Source organism: Arctopsyche grandis, chromosome 1 (genome assembly GCF_051622035.1).
Source record: "Arctopsyche grandis isolate Sample6627 chromosome 1, ASM5162203v2, whole genome shotgun sequence".
In the NCBI taxonomy this organism is placed as follows: Eukaryota; Metazoa; Arthropoda; class Insecta; order Trichoptera; family Hydropsychidae; genus Arctopsyche; species Arctopsyche grandis.
Genome location: NC_135355.1, coordinates 20,731,672 through 20,749,161, shown reverse-complemented (window position 1 = coordinate 20,749,161; position 17,490 = coordinate 20,731,672). Strand labels below are relative to the sequence as shown.

At 32.8% G+C, this 17,490-nt stretch overlaps 3 protein-coding genes and 1 pseudogene across 6 annotated transcripts; 2 read left to right on the top strand and 2 right to left on the bottom strand.

Moving 5' to 3' along the window:
• The first annotated feature begins 1,003 nt into the window (after positions 1-1,003).
• Positions 1,004-6,377, top strand: Dronc (Death regulator Nedd2-like caspase). Of its 2 annotated transcripts, XM_077431715.1 has the most exons (7): positions 1,004-1,253; positions 3,991-4,189; positions 4,615-4,910; positions 4,985-5,211; positions 5,502-5,665; positions 5,741-5,959; positions 6,318-6,377. In XM_077431715.1, exons 1-7 carry the CDS (start codon positions 1,122-1,124, stop codon positions 6,329-6,331), a joined length of 1,251 nt encoding a protein of 416 aa, XP_077287841.1. In that variant the 5' UTR covers positions 1,004-1,121; the 3' UTR covers positions 6,332-6,377. The 2 variants fall into 2 exon arrangements, with proteins under 2 accessions (XP_077287841.1, XP_077287832.1); XM_077431706.1 differs by lacking the exon at positions 6,318-6,377 and having other exon boundaries at positions 5,741-6,110.
• On the bottom strand, positions 6,253-8,056 carry LOC143912438 (U11/U12 small nuclear ribonucleoprotein 48 kDa protein-like). Its single transcript, XM_077431728.1, has 6 exons — positions 7,826-8,056; positions 7,564-7,729; positions 7,423-7,485; positions 7,085-7,238; positions 6,865-7,015; positions 6,253-6,768 (listed from the first exon to the last, which is right to left on the bottom strand). The coding sequence occupies exons 1-6, from the start codon at positions 8,003-8,005 to the stop codon at positions 6,526-6,528; spliced, it is 957 nt and encodes a 318-aa protein (XP_077287854.1). The 5' UTR covers positions 8,006-8,056; the 3' UTR covers positions 6,253-6,525.
• A 255-nt stretch (positions 8,057-8,311) lies between these two features.
• LOC143912411 (UDP-xylose and UDP-N-acetylglucosamine transporter pseudogene) lies at positions 8,312-9,914 on the top strand (annotated as a pseudogene). 2 transcript variants are annotated; one of them, XR_013260635.1, is made up of 2 exons: positions 8,312-8,404; positions 8,537-9,914. The product of XR_013260635.1 is annotated as a UDP-xylose and UDP-N-acetylglucosamine transporter pseudogene, transcript variant X1 (transcript). The 2 variants fall into 2 exon arrangements; XR_013260636.1 differs by having other exon boundaries at positions 8,327-8,392.
• On the bottom strand, positions 9,577-16,244 carry abs (ATP-dependent RNA helicase abstrakt). Its single transcript, XM_077431682.1, has 12 exons — positions 15,698-16,244; positions 12,632-12,814; positions 12,387-12,554; positions 12,110-12,299; positions 11,890-12,026; positions 11,720-11,817; positions 11,466-11,629; positions 11,189-11,394; positions 10,995-11,111; positions 10,371-10,564; positions 10,120-10,234; positions 9,577-10,033 (listed from the first exon to the last, which is right to left on the bottom strand). Exons 1-12 carry the CDS (start codon positions 15,951-15,953, stop codon positions 9,945-9,947), a joined length of 1,917 nt encoding a protein of 638 aa, XP_077287808.1. The 5' UTR covers positions 15,954-16,244; the 3' UTR covers positions 9,577-9,944.
• Positions 16,245-17,490: the final 1,246 nt, after the last annotated feature.

Here is a 17,490-nt window from a genome sequence, read left to right as displayed (position 1 = left end):
AGTTTTCTCGTGACCAGTTTTAGGGTGTGACCAGTTTTAGTGTGACGGGTGTTCACGCGTGACCGATCTAGAGCGACCGGTTCACATTTGCCTAGTAATCACCGAACCACATATGTAGTTGTTGGTTTGGTGATTATTCCGCAAAAAGCGATCTCGATCACGGAACATCTGGCACCCAGAAATTCCATCAATCGCGCGAAATATTGTACTAGCGAGGCCTCAAGTGCCAGATAATCCGTTTACCGTAGTTGTTGGCAACGATTCGGTGAGTATTCCGCAAAAAGCGATCTCGCAAACGTCACTAAAATCTCGATCACAGAACATCTGGCACCCAGAATTCCATCAATCGCGCGAAATATTGTGCTAGTGAGGCCTCAAGTGCCAGATAATCCGTTTACCGTAGTTGTTGGCAACGGTTCGGTGAGTATTCCGCAAAAAGCGATCTCGCAAACGTCACTAAAATCTCGATCACAGAACATCTGGCACCCGAAAATTTCGAGACCCATTGAGAATTGGCACCCATCCATCGAGAGTTAGCCACACGAACTATCATACTAACGAGATCTCGAGTTCCAGATATTCGATATTCGCAATTTTCGTAGCAACGATTGCTATGCGCGCAATCAAAATGTGCGGAATAGTCCGTTTACTGTTGGCAGCAACTATCGTCTATCGTATATCTCTTACCTTTTGCATCCGCGATGATGCTTCTGTTCACTATTAAAAAGTAGTGACTAACCAAGGATTTAAATCCATCACCCAATCAAAATAACCAACGACTGCAGCAAGTATTGTAGTCGATGTGTTGTATTTGTATGTCGTTATATTCTAATAATGTCCAAATAAACTTTTGAAAGTATTTTTATTCGTTTTTTTTAATTAAAAGCACATTCTTATTTCTATTTCATAGTTTGTCAAAATAATGATGCAATATTTTTAATACACAATATTATATTATATTTGCACAAGCGTGTAATGTGACGTTTTTGGACCAAATAATCGTTCGTGATTCATGTCTAAACTTGTCGAATCGTATCAGTAGCAGCTGGCATTTGACGGTTTGTTGCTGTCAGCTGGTGTCATCAGTCATCAATCAGCAACCAGCATTCATCGAAGAGACCATGCAAGAGGACCACAGAAATCGCCTGAAATACAATTTGTCGTCACTGGTGGAGCAAACTTCGCTCAAAGACCTGCTTCCAGCTCTTATTGAGAAAGATGTATTCACTGAGGCCATGGCTGAAAAGTACCGGGTATTCTTTCAACTCAATTTTATTTTTCTTTGATTCGCTCTATTTATGCAAGATACGAAAGAAGCAATTGGCAAATAAAATAAAACTACATACATGTAAGAGGATTTAAAAATCCCTGCTCAAATGTGCTTTAAATCTATACAAATTTAAAGCTAACTTAATTTTATTCGAGTAAAATTTCTTTCTCGTTCTTTCAACTAATGGCGGTTATCTTGACCCGATTCTTGTCCTCGCTAGTAAGACTGTTCCTTCAAAAGTGGCAAGATATTTATATTACAAATATTTTGTCAATGATAATCTGTGCTTCAATTTAATAATCAGGCATACATTAATTCAATATATGTATGTGTGTATGTATGACGACTTAATGCTTAGTATTTGAAGTAAGTAAGTATTAAGTATTTGAAGAAATTACAATGACAATGAGCAGGTCATCTGGCTAGATGAATGAACAAAAGGTGGAAGAGAGACTTAAATGCTGTAGATGAATATTCCTCTGAACATAAACGAATGAAAGCGAGTTGAGGAGGCCTTCATTCTGCAGTGGATGATGAATGGTTTAAGTACTGTAACGTGGAGATTGGACGATCAGACCTCGTCGACCAGTGGGCAGTGGTGTCACCCTAAAGGCAAAATCACAGGAAACCTACGATTTTGCTACATTTCTTCAAATATGAGATACACCGTTATCGACCACTGCCTATGGGCGTGCCTTGAATAAGTGCTGGGCATGCCACATTTTTTTCGCATGTTTAAAAGTATCTAAAAAAAACCATGTGCCGCGTTCCTTCCTATGTGATTTCGTTCTAATAGTTTCTCCGAGTTTCTGGAAACCCACTGTTAGAAATCTAAAAATTCATATAATTTTTGTCAAAAATTATACAAATCTTGAAAATTGTTTTCGACGGTTACAACTTCGAAAAGTTCGCAGTCGATTACATAGCAGGAAAGAGAAAATACCTTTTTTTGGACACTCGGTATCATGCTTCCCAATAAAAGTCATAAAATTTATTGCGTCATTATCCAAATAAAGCTGAAGACTCCAATTTTTTTTCAAACACATGCAAAATTCTTCTTCTTTCAGTTTGGCACATTCTTCAATTCGAAACGGACTTATTTTTATTTTGGTTTTACTCAATTGAATTGTTAGACTTTATTTTCATTTACATAATAATATTTTTAGATTTAGATTAAAAGAGGACAAAATATTTTTATCTTTATTGTGTTAGTGTAATGTCGATTGGGAAGGAAAATTAAAAATTGAAATTTATTTTAATTTAAATTTAATTTTCACGATTGAATGCCTTGGACGAAAAATAAGTATTTTAAAGCAATGAAGTATCACTATCAATAGGAAAAACATCTGACTATTGATTCCAATACTAGATTTTGAGTTAAAGACCGCAAAAGCCAAAAAGCTGTAAAAATCGCGCATTTTTTTAAACGCTCATATCTCGTAAACGATCATCAACCAACAAAAATAATTATCATATTCGAATTCATTGGGTCAAAGTTAGTAAAGATTGGTTAGTCTCCGCTCTGGTAACTCAAAAACGTGATTTTTTGTTGCTCAGTGTTATTATTATTATAAGTTGTTACGAATAAAGGAAATGAATACCGTATTGCGATAACTCTAAGAATGTGTTCAAAACAAAAATTTGACTTTCCAACTCAATTTATTAGTCGAGTGACGTTTTCACGAAAACCTAACCTCTCCATCTAACCTGGTACAAACTTATAATTGAAGTGTATTTTCAGTTGTAATATATTTTGACCAGTTGGAATGTAATTCGCCATGTTAATCAACTTACGTGGGTTAGACGGAATGTATTCCAACTAGTAAAAATATATTACAACTGAAAATACACTTCAACTATAACGGTAGTTGGTACCATGTTAGATGAAATATATTTCAACTAGACAAAATATATTATAACTGGAAGATACACTTCAACTGTAACATATAAATATATATATATATATATATATATATATATATATATATATATATATATATATATATATATATATACATATATATATATATATATATATATATATATATATATATATATATATATATATACATACATACATACATACATATATATATATATATATATATATATATATATATATATATATATATATATATATATATATATATATATATATATATATATATATATATATATATATACATACATACATACATACATATATATATATATATATATATATATATATATATATATATATATATATATATATATATATATATATATATATATAAATTGGAAAACCGTTGTTCCAAAATTGGGGTGACACCACTGGCAGTGGGTGATCAGCACTCATCATCCAATCTCACGACTAATTGACTGATAGATCTCACTGCATTGAATATATGTACGTTTAATATAAAAGATCGGCGGATTGCTCCATTGGTTCATTCGAAGTTGGCTATCCAAGGTGTGAACAATAAAGTACTTTTACCACTACTACTAATTGCTAATTTCACTCCAATCTAGAAACCCTTCTTCACGTCCACACAAAAATTCTTCAAAAGTGCATTGAAAAAATTTTATACGCAAAAGAAATCACCAGGCATTAAAATAATAAGAGCATCGTTGATGATTTTTTACTGCGGGTCCAAAAGTCCTAGTACTCCACTGATTACTGGTGCACTTAGTATATGTAATACGTATTTATAAACTAATTTTGAATTTTTTGATTTTAGAATGCAACAAAAACTGAACGTGAAAACAAACGTGAACTTTTTTTGGATCTGCCACGTCGGGGTCCAGATGCATTTGATAAACTTGTGGAAGCTTTGAATGAGGCAGGAAATTGGTCACTCGTTACTTTATTAGATGACAAACACTATTTGAATGTAAAACCCCAAGAATTTGTTAGTTTGTCTGAATCAAGAGTAAATGGTAATGGATATTTTATTTTCGTTTTTTATTTGGATTATTTGATAGCAGGGCTATGGAGTAGCTAAAACGCGATTCCAACATGTTCCCACAATCTGAACTCTAATTTATGTCAATTTTTTTTAAATTTTTGTCCTTAACTTTTATTTAAACCTTTCCTCAATTTGACTTTAGCATGAGAGTAATATAAAGCTTGTAAAAATAGAAACATTGCGTCTCAGATCTGCATACACTGTGTATCGGCGAGTCACCCTCGTTAGTAACGAGTCGTTACAAATATGTAACGAGGTAGTATTCAATATTCACGTGCATTATTAATTAAAAATAAATTAATACGAGATAGGAATCAGTATCGCTTGATTTTAATGATTCCACATCCACACTTCTGATTGTGTCAATATTTTGAATATTTATTTTTTTTATTTTAGATAAACCTCAGCCAGTATTACCCACATCAAATGTGAACAACCTACCTAGTGATGATAAACCAATTGAAATTAAAGTAAAAAAGTCTACCACATTCAATGAAAGTCACAACAGTCTAATTGGTTGCTATTTTACAAAATCGAGAAACAGAGGAATGACTTTGCTTATAAATAATATTGACTTCGAAGATGGTACTGAAAAAAGGACTGGTGCAGATGTTGACGAGCAGAATTTGAAAGCACTTTTTCATCAAATTGGTTTTTCTGAATTTATTTCTCACAATAATTCGACAGCATCTGTAATTTTTCTTTTACATTCTCCGTTTCGATTTAAAGTAAATGTGTGCACATTTTTATAGTCTTAAATTTCCAGGGAATGGAGAATGCATTAAAAGATTTCACCAAATCTCCAAAATTGAAAGAAACCGATTGCGTCTTTGTGATAATTGCTAGCCATGGAACTAGTGATAATTGTAACAATCACGTAAAATGTTCTGATGGAAGTCAAATGTCGGTTTCTAAAATCCTTGAATACTTCAGTAACATAAATTGTCCAGCACTTCGTAATAAGCCAAAAATTATAATCTTTCAACTATGCCGGTCAGTATCAATATGATACTTATTTTTATTTATTAAATTTTTGAATTATATGAGACGTATATTTGAAAGTGGTATAAATTCACTTTTCTTCATTTCGAGAAATATTTTGCAAAACATTAAATATAGTGTTTTAGTGAATTAAAAGAAATGATAACAATTTGTGAATTAAGTTAAACAGAAATAGTGTTTTTGGAACTGAAAATTGGACTTCCGCCACTTTCAAATATAACGGCTCATATGTACATATGTAGATGCTTTTTTACGTTTTTTTTAATATTATTTCATTGCAGAGGTAAAAATGAAGATCGTGGATGTGAGAATGTTGATGTAAATCAATTCAAAAAAATGACACTTCAAACAAAACTAAATGAAAGGACTCAACTTGATGGAAAAGATCAAAAAACAAAATTATGTTCATATTCTGACATACTAATAGTACATTCAACATTGCCTGGTAAAATATTAATCTACTTGAATTTTACTATATATCAACACTGATTTTTTAGTTCTCATCTAAATATGTATTTAGGTTTTTCATCGCATCGTGACAAAATATTAGGCTCCTGGTTCATAATATCAATGTGTAAAGTATTCATGGAACATGCTTATAACACTAACGTAGAGGAACTTTTTGGAATGACTGATGAATATTTGAAGAACATTCCACAAATAGTTTCCAACTTCGATTCCGTCCAAAATGCATCGATTGAAAGATGGAGTTTTAACAAAATTTGCTTTCTCAATCCTGGTTTGTTTACAGATTCCTCTTAATGTTCTATTTTATAATTTATTAAGTAAAAAGCATCATAATAAATTTAATATCACTAGAAAATTCATTTGGCTATTTGACATTGAAATTTATTGCTTTATCAACTGTTCATTTTTTTATTGATGTTATTACAATTGAAAGATTAAATACGTATTTTGATGTCACACTTCCAATTAATATAAATTAATTTTATTTATTGTAAATTGAATCTGAATTTTTGTTCAAATGTATTTCATATTATATATTAAAACGAATAATGAAAGGCTCAATTGAGAATTGATGACTATTGTCATCGGTTTTTTTTACTTCATCTATATTTTATATATAATAATTATAGGCATGACTGATTGACTGAATGCAAGTACATATTATATTTAAGAATTCTCCTCGATGGTGCCTTAGAAAATAAGTAATAATAAGAATTTTTGTAATGCATTTATTATACTGTATGACAATATTACATGTTACATATAATCATATCTGAATTTATTTAAGAAATAAAGTTTAATATTGTTTTTTAAATTGTTGAATTATTTCTAAAAAATTTAATCACCACGTGAATGTTTTTCTTTGCTGGATTTTTTATGTTTTGATTTGTGACCTTTGTGTTTGTGCTTGCGAATTTTTAAATAACTTTTCGACGTATTGAGCTCTGAGGATCCATTTGTGGGCTTATTATGATCAATATTTTTGCAATCACTTTTATTACTCACTGTGTGTTTTTGTTTGGATAAACCAGCTGAAGACTTTAAATTTGATTGTTTCGTCCATTCACAGTGAGATTGCATCTATTAAAAAATACACATTTTACAAGTTATTCTATTTTTATAAGCTTTTATCAGCAATTTAAGTATACATATATTATATTTGAGGATTTATCATACCTGATTTTCTATCACTTCTCGCATTACTTCTGTGTATGATTTTGCCTTTGTTGATACTTTATATTTAGTTCTACGCCTTTTCATATCCCGCACCATAGCTAATTCTTCCAGATAGCTCTTGTGCGTTTGATATTTGACATCATCATCGTTTCTAATGTCAAAAATTAAAATGTATAACTCTGATGAAAACACATAGCTTTTGTGAATGAAAAACACTTACTGTACGTTTGGGAAAAGTTGTGATAAATCTTTGATTGGAGTTTTTGATACAACATAGTCATATATGGCTTTACGTTCATCAGTAGTGTACATAGTCATCATTTGATTGACTGATAACGGCACAGGTCGTTTGTCAACAGCATAGGGCATAATACCTTTAACATAAAAAGTAAGTTAAACTATGTTAAATAATATTGTAAGTATTTACAAGAGGGTCGAATAAAAACTGGATAAATTCAGTAAGACATTCGAATGTTGCTATGCTAAAATCGAATTCTATCATTCGTAATAAAACTGGATTTATCTGTTTTTAATTTCTTCGTATATTCTATTCAATACCTTTGACAAAATTACGATCTAATGCTGCAGCTCTTGCGATAATCGACGCACTTAATTCAGAATCTAAGTTATAAAATAATATAAATTAAATAAATAGGATTCAATCACCGCAGTGTATTGTATTAACAGTGTACAGATTACCTATCACTACTGTATTGAGAGAGTTTTTAATATGATTATCAGGAAACAGTTTATCATAAGGACTGTATTGTTTTTGTCCCATTCCACATGTTTCAGTGTGTTTTTTCATTTTTGAAGATCCAATTAAGTGGGAGGTGTCGTTTGGACATTCACTTCTTTTGCATAACTAAAAAAGTAAAATTGCTTTGATATCTTAAAAACTTGAGCTATTTAACTAACTGTACGATAATTCAATTTCTAAAAATAAATAAAATGTTTTAACCTCATTTTTGATATGTTGACTGCTCCATCCAAATGATTGTAAAATAAATAAAACATTTTTTTTCGTTATTTCCAAACTATTTTTAATACCATCCAAAATCTTCAATCTATTTTGTACTTCGTCAGCATCCATGTTAAGGTTTCCTGTATAACTTCCAGGTATATAATATTTTATTAACATAACCTCTAAATGCACAGTTGTCACACTGACAGCTCATACTAAAGTTGCCATATTAAAAATTGCTATAAAATAAAATTTAAATGTATATTTATTAAATTGAATATTTCAAAATTCCTTTCGTTATTTTATTCGAGTATTAAAACACTTTCAATTTACCTATAAAGATTTGATAATTTAATTTTACATTTTCAGTGTGAAATTGACGTAAACGAGTGAGCGAAATAGCCGATATGTTCTATCTCATTTTCACTGGAAACGTCAAATTGTAATCGTATTACGATGTTTTGAATTAAACGCGCTATTATAATGCACTAATTGCATCTGAAATTATAATATGCAGTTTAATATTGAAATACGACTTCATCCTAAGCTTTCAATAAAACCAAGGTATCGGTATAAGTTTGATTATTGATTTCCATGAGAAATGTCATAACTACGACTTATTATATAGAAATTTACTATTTGTCTCGTATATTTTAAATTAATATATAAATATATTCTTCATCCTATTATACAATTTTCACATTTCAGCACAATTGTACAAGTACGGTAATGACAATAACCATACGGAAGAAATAAACTGATCGCGTGATCAAACAATTAATCCTCAAAATGAGTGTCAAGATAGCCATCACCACATCGCTTGTATTTTTGGGCTGTTGTATAAATGTATTAATTTTAGAAAAACTAGTCAGTAATCTCATAGGAGTTGCGAATCTCATAACTTTCTTGCAATTTCTATTCATATCACTAGAAGGTTTCATTTTTACTTGCCAATTCGGGCGAAGGCAATCTGAAATCCCAATAAAAGACTGTATATGGTTAGTCGCATTATTTTTCATCACAAGCGTGTGTAACAATTATGCTTATAATTTAAATGTGCCAAATACTCTTCACATAATCATTAAATCGGGTTCAATCGTAGCTAATATGGCCATGGGGATATTCATAAAGAAACGTCAGTATTCGATAGGCAAATACATTTCAGCCATGTTTATAACGGGTGGGATTATACTGTGCACATTATCTTCAGCCAAGAATGCGCCTGATCCTCTTGAAATTACTCAATTTAATTTCTTTCACTGGTGCATCGGAGTCGTCCTACTGATTTTCGCACTTCTAATAGGCGCTTTCATGGGCCTCTTGCAAGAATCGTTATATCAACGATGTGGAAAACACTCAAAAGACGTTCTATACTACACACATCTGCTGCCGTTACCCCTTTTCTTATTTTTGCACGAAGATTTGACGACGGCTATTAAGACTTGTTCAGACAGTGTGCCAGTTTTTATTCCGGTTCTAGGCGATGTTGCTTCAGCTTGGTTGTTGCTAGCAGGTAATGTCCTTACGCAGTATATCTGTATACGTTCTGTTTACACGTTGACTTCTGAATGCTCATCCCTGACAGTGACCCTCGTCTTGACCCTCAGAAAGTTCTCTTCGTTGTTTCTTTCTGTTGTATTCTTTGAAAATGTTTTTACTTACACGCACTGGATCGGTTCAGTATTTGTTTTCATTGGCACCCTATTGTTTTTTGATGTATTTAAATCAAAAGTCAATTGAATAATTTTACTATCAGTATTAAAAAATATAATCAATAAATAGATGGCAAAGCTACTTAATTTTCCTATTATCAGTATTCAAGATTTGATTAATATATTTACATGTTGGTTGGTTGTGAAATCGCGATACTTATGTATGTATATTGTACTTTTAACTACAGGCACTACACTTAAATAATGTTATATAACAACTATGTAAAGATTCACAAATTATGATATTTCGTTTGATAAAATCTAGTCTGAATGTATTTTTTTTGTTATATAAGAAAAACTGATATATTGTGTTTAAAATGTGTGATCAAATATTTTTAATTTTCAATACATGAAAATAAAACATATATTTTTAAATCGTATTAATTTTTATTCAATCTGTAAAATTAATAATCTGCTGCAGTATTTGACAGATAGTCTCTTCGGCCGATGTTGGAAGCCTGCTTGCTTTGTACTGCTTCCAATTTGGGACAGTCTGTTAATAAAAAATAGATATGTTGTCATTCAAACATACAAATATAAAAATAAAGATTTAAAATAGTCAATAATAAAAATATTTACCTGTAATTCTGTGACCCAACCCACCGCAGTATGAACAACCTTGAGAGTCTGTATCTTCAACAGGAGCCGAATAATCTTCAGTTTCATTGATCAGTTCCAACAAGAAATCAGGCACCTATAAGTCAATGAAATTCATATCACATACATATGTAATGAAATTAAACATAAAATATAAATTACATATGCAATGAAGCTATATGATATACATACATATGTAATAATACAAGTGAATATTTTTCACATTTACTAACTTTTTGTTTAGCTTCTCGGAGCAAATGCGCCAAATCACGCAATACACTTTCATCGGTAGCCCGACTAACAAGAGTGGTCGCTGTACCTCGTCTTCCAGGAGCACGGCCAGTTCTTCCGATTCGATGCACATAATTCTCAACATCTCCTGGCATGTCGTAATTGATCACATGTTGAACATCGGCAAAATCAAGACCTATATAATATTACAAAATATAATAAAAGGCATAAAACTACATCACATTCTATAATACTGCAATAACTATGACAGTTATTTCAATTTCGACTTTGATTTCGATTACGACGATGATGACAATAATAATAGACATGATTAAATTAAATAAAATTTAAAATAACCGTATTTTATAAATACATACATACAAATATATGCATAGTAAGAATTGATTTTCTATGTGCACAAATATTGCATTGATTTACAACTGACGCTTTCAAAAAGGAGAATATAGGGCGACTCATTCAAGTACCTATGTACATATGTCTTATTCATTGTTGTTGTTTGTTATTATTATTATACATATAACTTTATTTTAATTTATGTATCAATTCCTTTCCGAAACTAGCCGTTGAAATATCAACGAGCAAAAACACTAGTATAAAATAACAACCTTTAGAAGCAACATCTGTCGCTACTAACACATCTTTTTGACCACTTCTGAATGCTTCCACAGATCGACTTCTTTCTTCTTGGTCTTTACCACCGTGAATTGCAACTGCTTCCACGCCTAAATATGAAGCATAAGGTTAATTTACTGCAAATTTAGGATCATTAAATAAATGTTAATAAAAATAAAAGCATTACCTTTAAGCAAAAGATACTCATGAATAGCATCGACGTCTTGCTTCCTCTCAGCAAATATGAGAACAGGTGGTTGCGTCTTTTGAAGACACCGTAATAAATGAACAGTGCGGGCTTCGGCTCGCACGGCTTCCACTTCTTGACGCACATTCAGTGACGCTGCTCCTGCTCGACCAACGTTAATAGTGACAGGTTTGACTAGAGCTGATCTGTAGCAAAGAATTGTGTATAAAAAAATTATTAATTACTCTTATGTATAAACGTACACAATGTAACATACCTGGCAAAATTTTGTATTTTTTTAGGCATAGTTGCACTGAACAATAAAGTCTGCCTTTGACCTCTGAAATAAGAAAATATTGTTCTCACATCTTCTTCAAATCCCATATCAATCATTCTGTCAGCTTCATCCATACATAAATAACGACACACATCAAGACGAACCTAAAATGTACAAAAATAATATACAATATACAATGGATGCTGTTGAACAGTCGAAAATATCAACAAATCACAGCTCAAAATATAATATACCATTTTTTTATCTAACATATCCATTAATCTTCCCGGCGTTGCTACCATTATATGAACACCTTTTTGAACAATCTCCATACATTCTGAGACAGGAACACCTTTACAACAAAATTGATTTAAGCTGATGCATATGTGTACATATATACATATAATATTGCTAAATTTATTACCTCCAATAGCTAGACAACTTCGTATTTCAACGAGTCCACATTTTTTCAAATGTTGTGTGTAATGTTGTACGATGTCAAAGGTTTGTTTTGCCAATTCACGAGATGGACATATCACAAGACCATAAGGACCTTCATTTCTAAAATACATACATATTTAAAAAATTTGGCACTTCAAAATATATATTTTTATATCTGTATTATTAAATCAGTTCACATTTACTTAATAAATGGCAGCATTGTTTCTTGTTCTAAACAGAACATAACAATAGGTAAAACGAAAACTAAAGTTTTCCCCGAACCAGTGAAAGCTATTCCAATCATATCTCGTCCTGAAAGAACTGTTGGTATGCCTTGCATTTGTATAGGTGTTGGATTGCTGATGCCTTTTTCTACTAATCCATTCATAATACCTAAAATTAATTAAAATATCATTTATAGATTAAAATTCACGTTTATATACACACATACATTCATATACATATATGTATATGTGATACCTTTAGGAAACTTCATGTGATTAAACGTTTTCAAAGGCGGTGGCACAGATTCGCCTTCGACTAAAATGCGTAAATTTTGTCTGATGCGTTCATTTCTGGATTCTGGTTGAGCTAATACACACCGTGGTGGTTTCCACGAAGTTTTAATCGGTTCTTCGTATTGAATGCCTACAAATAAAAATATTTAAGAAAAAATAAGACGAATGAAATTGTTAAAAGTGCATATGTATTGCGATAATTTATACCTTTTGCCAATTCAGCTACCCCCATAAGAGCAGTTCGTTCAGCGACACTCTCTAATATTTTTTGCTCTTCCCGTCTTTGTCTTTCAGCTGCACTAACTTTCTTAGCTTCAGCCATTCGTTTTAATTCTGTATGCTGATCTAAAAGACTCACATTGAATCTTCGCCCCCAATCCTCCTGAGATCCTGAAATCAAATATGAAAACCAATTTTTTTTTTTTTTTATTACAATCAATGTACACTCGTCATTACAGATCGCTCCAATGCGACGAGTGTACGAGAACGGTCAGACAACGTATACAGTACGTTCAATAAACATAGAATACAATAATTAATCAAGTACAGAAATAATAATTATAAAGACATCTATGGATTATTTTTAGATTTTGTGCACAATTATTATTACAATTTTTATACACATAATAAACACGAAATCATAGAGACATCTATAGAGTTCAGATTTCTGTGCATAATTTCTACAAATTATACACACAGATCAGATAAATTTGGCAAACTCTGATAGAGAAACGATCGATTTGGAGTCACAAAACCCCCAAATCTAACCAGCAGTTTGACGAGTCGAACTATCGATCGCAGTGGTGCTAAATATATACGCTACCATTAAGCCAAACTGCTGGCTTAATGGTAGCGTATATGTACATTTTTTGATAATGTTAGGTTTTGCTTGTACACTTGATTATTTATAATGATAATTGCTTGAAGAAGAATGTTTTGATGATGTACGATGTGAAAATTGGACTTTGAAGTTCAATGCACTCGGAGAAGTATGGAACGTTGTATACTCAGTGTACAAGGCTTGTTATACTATGTAAGTACAGCTCGTCATACTGAGTTGGGTACTTCCGTAAAATAAATAAATAGTCCGAAAGAATAAAAAAATTATAAAACAGCAACAATATAAGTTTATCGACTGATTAAACATAATTGAGATTCAATGTGAATTGTTTAAAAATATATGTTCATTAAAAATAATAATTTGGGCAATAATTATTAAAATATTTTAACATTCCAAATTCAACATTTTACAAATCAAATTTAAAACTTTACAATTTAAATTCAACCATAGGAAAAGTATTCTTTAAATTTTCATTTTTCACGATTTTATCTCAATGCAGTTTATGATGATTCCGAATATTATGTGACCTTTAGTATCAAAACCCAACAAATCCATTTTCATAATTTTGAACTAATCACGGAAAACGACTGATCATTAAGTTTAAGACTACTATAAAAACAAAAGATGCTGCCATACTAAAAGTTAGCAATATTTTTGATTTCCATTAAAAAAAAAAGTTCATCTATTGTTACTGCGTACATAGATAAAGTAAAAAGTATGTGAACGAAGATACTTACATATAATATATAGATACTTACATACTTACTTACAAAGTCTCTTTCGAAATTATATATTAAGAGAAGATATAAAAACCGACGTGATGTAAATATGTATATATGGCAGAACGTGGGTGATTTTGAAAAAACAAATTTTACGATACCAGGAGCATATGTAGTGCAAACAGGTGAATCGCTATCGTATGCAGGGTAGCGGGGAAGTGGTGTGGGTCTGAAGTTGGCGATGCACAGGACCTATCACTTCGTAATTCGTGAATTAATTTCTTTCCGAAACCAGCCGTTTCGGAACTACCACCCGTTTTGATATCGATTTGCGGTAAACTCGGGGTGGTGGCCCCCGGGGCGTGGATTCTTGATTCCTTTTTGTTTCGGATACGGACTCCATTTTCAGATCCGTATACCGATCCTTGTTTCAGTTCCGATTCCCGATTTCTGTTTTAATTCCGACTCCGATTAATTGTTACTATACGTATTGTGTCTTTAATCTAAATCATGTATCAATTTGTTTCCGAAACCACCCGTTGAAATTTCAACGGGCACAACACTAGTATATTATAGAAGAAGAAAAAGAAGATTGTTACAAGGTATATTAGAGAGTCTAAACACACCTTTACAAAACTCGAAATCGTTATCTAGGGTGTGTTTGGATTAGCTACAACATTTATACCTACTTTCGATTGCATGTCTAAATAATTCTAGTCGGAAATGTTGGCGAAATTTTCAGCGTGGCGGGCTTTCAACAGAAGGATGTCAGCACTCAAAGGGTTAAGTAGATCAGTGCTTCCCAAATTGAGGGTAGCGACCCCCCTGGGGGGCCATAGGATTTCTCGCGGGGGCCGCGAAAATATTCAATAGGAAGTACAAATATTCATTTATGAATATTTTTCCACATTACATATTTAGAGAATGTACATATATATTTAAGGAAATATTTCCCAAACTTGAATGAGGATGAAAGGAACAATTGGATAAGAACACCATTTGCCAAGTCCTTAAAATATGATCATATTACGTAAACAGCCCAAGAAGAGTTGATCGATATCAGATCAGATAATTTGCTTGAAGTGGAATTTAATGAAAAAGTATTTCAGAATTTTGGTTAAGGCGACAGCAAGAATATCCTGCTATTGGAAAAGAAGCCCTGGTAACTTTTATTCCTTTCGCGACTACGTACCTATGCGAAACAGCATTTTCGTCATTACTTATATTAAAAAATAAACAAAGGTCATGCCTTTCCACGGAGACTTTGGAAGATTTTAACATTGAACCCGATATCGATTTGTTATGTAAAAACATGCGACCTCATCTATCGCATTAAATTGTTTCATGTGTGTATAGTTTTTATTTAAAAAAAAATGTTTTTAAGCAAGTTCCTATAATTTTGTGCTGAATATAAATATGTGTATTATAATTGTGATAATTACTGCCAAATAAACCTTTTAACTAGAAAAAAATTTTTTTTAGGGGCCGGGAATTAATTTTTTCAGATTTAGGGGGTCGTGACATGAAAGTAATTGGGAAGCCCTGAAGTAGATGACATAGCGAGTTGAGAGGTTAAAATATCAATCATATAATAACGAGAAGTGCATATATGAGGTAAACGGGCACAAGGAAGTTGGACACGGACTAGACGGGTGGACGAAGTGATTTATCAAAATTAAATATTGAAATGTAAATCAGTAAAAGTGAATTGACCTTCATCGTCGTGATCGTTATCACTGGAGCTTTTGGTCTCTAAAGTAGGTTCTGTTCCTGGGGCACCAACGTTGGCAGAGACACTCGCTGATTGTGTCGCTTTCTCAAGATGACCTAACCGAGCCAACTGCTGCTTTCGACGGTCACGTACGCTCACATATGGAACGTATGGACCGGACGATTCTGAATCCGACTCTTCTGAAGCTTGTTTATCACGACGATATCGCTTAATAGGAGGATCACCCGAGGTGGCCATATTTACGCTAACGTTTCAACCGCCCTGCCCTACACTTCGTCTACTAAGTTTGACACAACTGTCAAAACACACATTTTTGACAATAACACCACAAATTACAAATACTGCACCTCATCATAATCTTTCATTATCCAAATCCACTAATTTTAATATTAACTTTTTATGGTTCTGATGTATTTTTAATCTTTGCCTAATTGCACCGGTTCGGTGATTATTCCGCAAAAAGCGATCTCGCCAAGTCACTGAAATCTCGATCACGGAACATTTGGCACCCGAAAACTCCATCAATCTGAACCCAAAAACTCGCGAAATATTGTACTGTGGCGGCTCGATATACGACATGGTCGAGTTTGGTCACCTTCCTGCAAGTGGGGACCAACTCGATTGTGTTCGGAGTTAGCTACCTCACTCTGCCTTCAGCTGTCATAAATAAAACACGTGCATTAACATGCCAGTCGTCTCATTCGTTCATCCCCTATAGTACTAACGAGAACTCGAGTACCAGATATTCCGTGATCGAGATTTTAATGACTTACGCGAGATCGCTTTTTGCGGAATATTCCGTTTACCAATTGCACTCAATTATACTCAATCTGACTGAGATTGTATTACATATATATGTAAATGTGCACTAGTGTTTAGAATATATGTTTTCGAACATAGTGGTCACGGGTTCGAGTCCCACTGTTGGCTGCTAGCCAGCAGTGGCGGCTCGTCCATATGGGCTGCAGGGCTGCAGTCCTTCCAATACAGTACAAATGCATGCTATTTTTGTCGTCTACAAGGGCTGCGGGCTGCAGCCTCCCAGTATAGTACATATTTAAGCTATTTTGTTTTCATTCGATCACCGGTTCGATCATTGGGTTAACGAGCTACTACAGCCTGAATAATCTCTGCAGCCCCCCCCCCCCCCTCCCACTATGAAATCTCACGAGCCGCTACTGCTGGCCAGATTTTGGTTTGTGACTCCAGGTCTATCGTTTTGTATCAGAGTTTGCCAATTTATCTGATTTTCATTGAAACGGTTCCAACAAATTGGCAACCTTTACTCATTTTCTCGCAATTTTTTCATTAATGTCTCGCAATTTTCTAAGCACCACAAAATTTGACGATTTATATTTAAAAAAATGCTTGGAAAATGTAAGTTTATCAAAAATATGTCAAAATTTATCCATAGACATCTCTATGATGCTTTTTAAAAATACTCTAAAAATTGTATATCGATGTTTGTAATTGGCCAGGAAGGCACTTTGCGGTTTACCTAATAGGCCTTCTTGGTAGATATACATATGTTTGTATGTATATAAAATGTAGATTACTTAGTTCAACGTTTTAAGGTCTTGTGAGCAGGGATTGATATTGTAACGTAGAGATTAGGTGGGTGGCGCTCGTGAACCGATGGCTTACGAGCGCTAATCACCTGATCTCTCGTTCGCGCCAAAATGTCCTCGCCGAATGAATAAGCCGTATGTAACGGCCAATGGGATCGCCCCACTCATCGACGAATAGTTTACATGTGTATGTATGTATGTGTGTT

What these genes read in the sequence shown, in the direction of transcription:
- Dronc (XM_077431706.1), top strand. Translation starts at nt 1,122, where the DNA reads ATGCAAGAGGACCACAGAAATCGCCTGAAATACAATTTGTCGTCACTG. An exon ending in GTCTGAATCAAGAGTAAATG is followed by an intron (nt 4,190 to 4,614) that starts GTAATGGATATT and finishes TTTTTATTTTAG; the next exon opens with ATAAACCTCAGCCAGTATTA. An exon ending in AGTACATTCAACATTGCCTG is followed by an intron (nt 5,666 to 5,740) that starts GTAAAATATTAA and finishes ATATGTATTTAG; the next exon opens with GTTTTTCATCGCATCGTGAC.
- LOC143912438 (XM_077431728.1), bottom strand. Translation starts at nt 8,005, where the DNA reads ATGTTAATAAAATATTATATACCTGGAAGTTATACAGGAAACCTTAAC. An exon ending in TCTCAATACAGTAGTGATAG is followed by an intron (nt 7,486 to 7,563) that starts GTAATCTGTACA and finishes TTTATAACTTAG; the next exon opens with ATTCTGAATTAAGTGCGTCG. An exon ending in CAACTTTTCCCAAACGTACA is followed by an intron (nt 7,016 to 7,084) that starts GTAAGTGTTTTT and finishes TTTTGACATTAG; the next exon opens with AAACGATGATGATGTCAAAT.
- abs (XM_077431682.1), bottom strand. Translation starts at nt 15,953, where the DNA reads ATGGCCACCTCGGGTGATCCTCCTATTAAGCGATATCGTCGTGATAAA. An exon ending in GACAGATGTTGCTTCTAAAG is followed by an intron (nt 10,565 to 10,994) that starts GTTGTTATTTTA and finishes AATATTATATAG; the next exon opens with GTCTTGATTTTGCCGATGTT. An exon ending in TCCGAGAAGCTAAACAAAAA is followed by an intron (nt 10,235 to 10,370) that starts GTTAGTAAATGT and finishes ATTGACTTATAG; the next exon opens with GTGCCTGATTTCTTGTTGGA.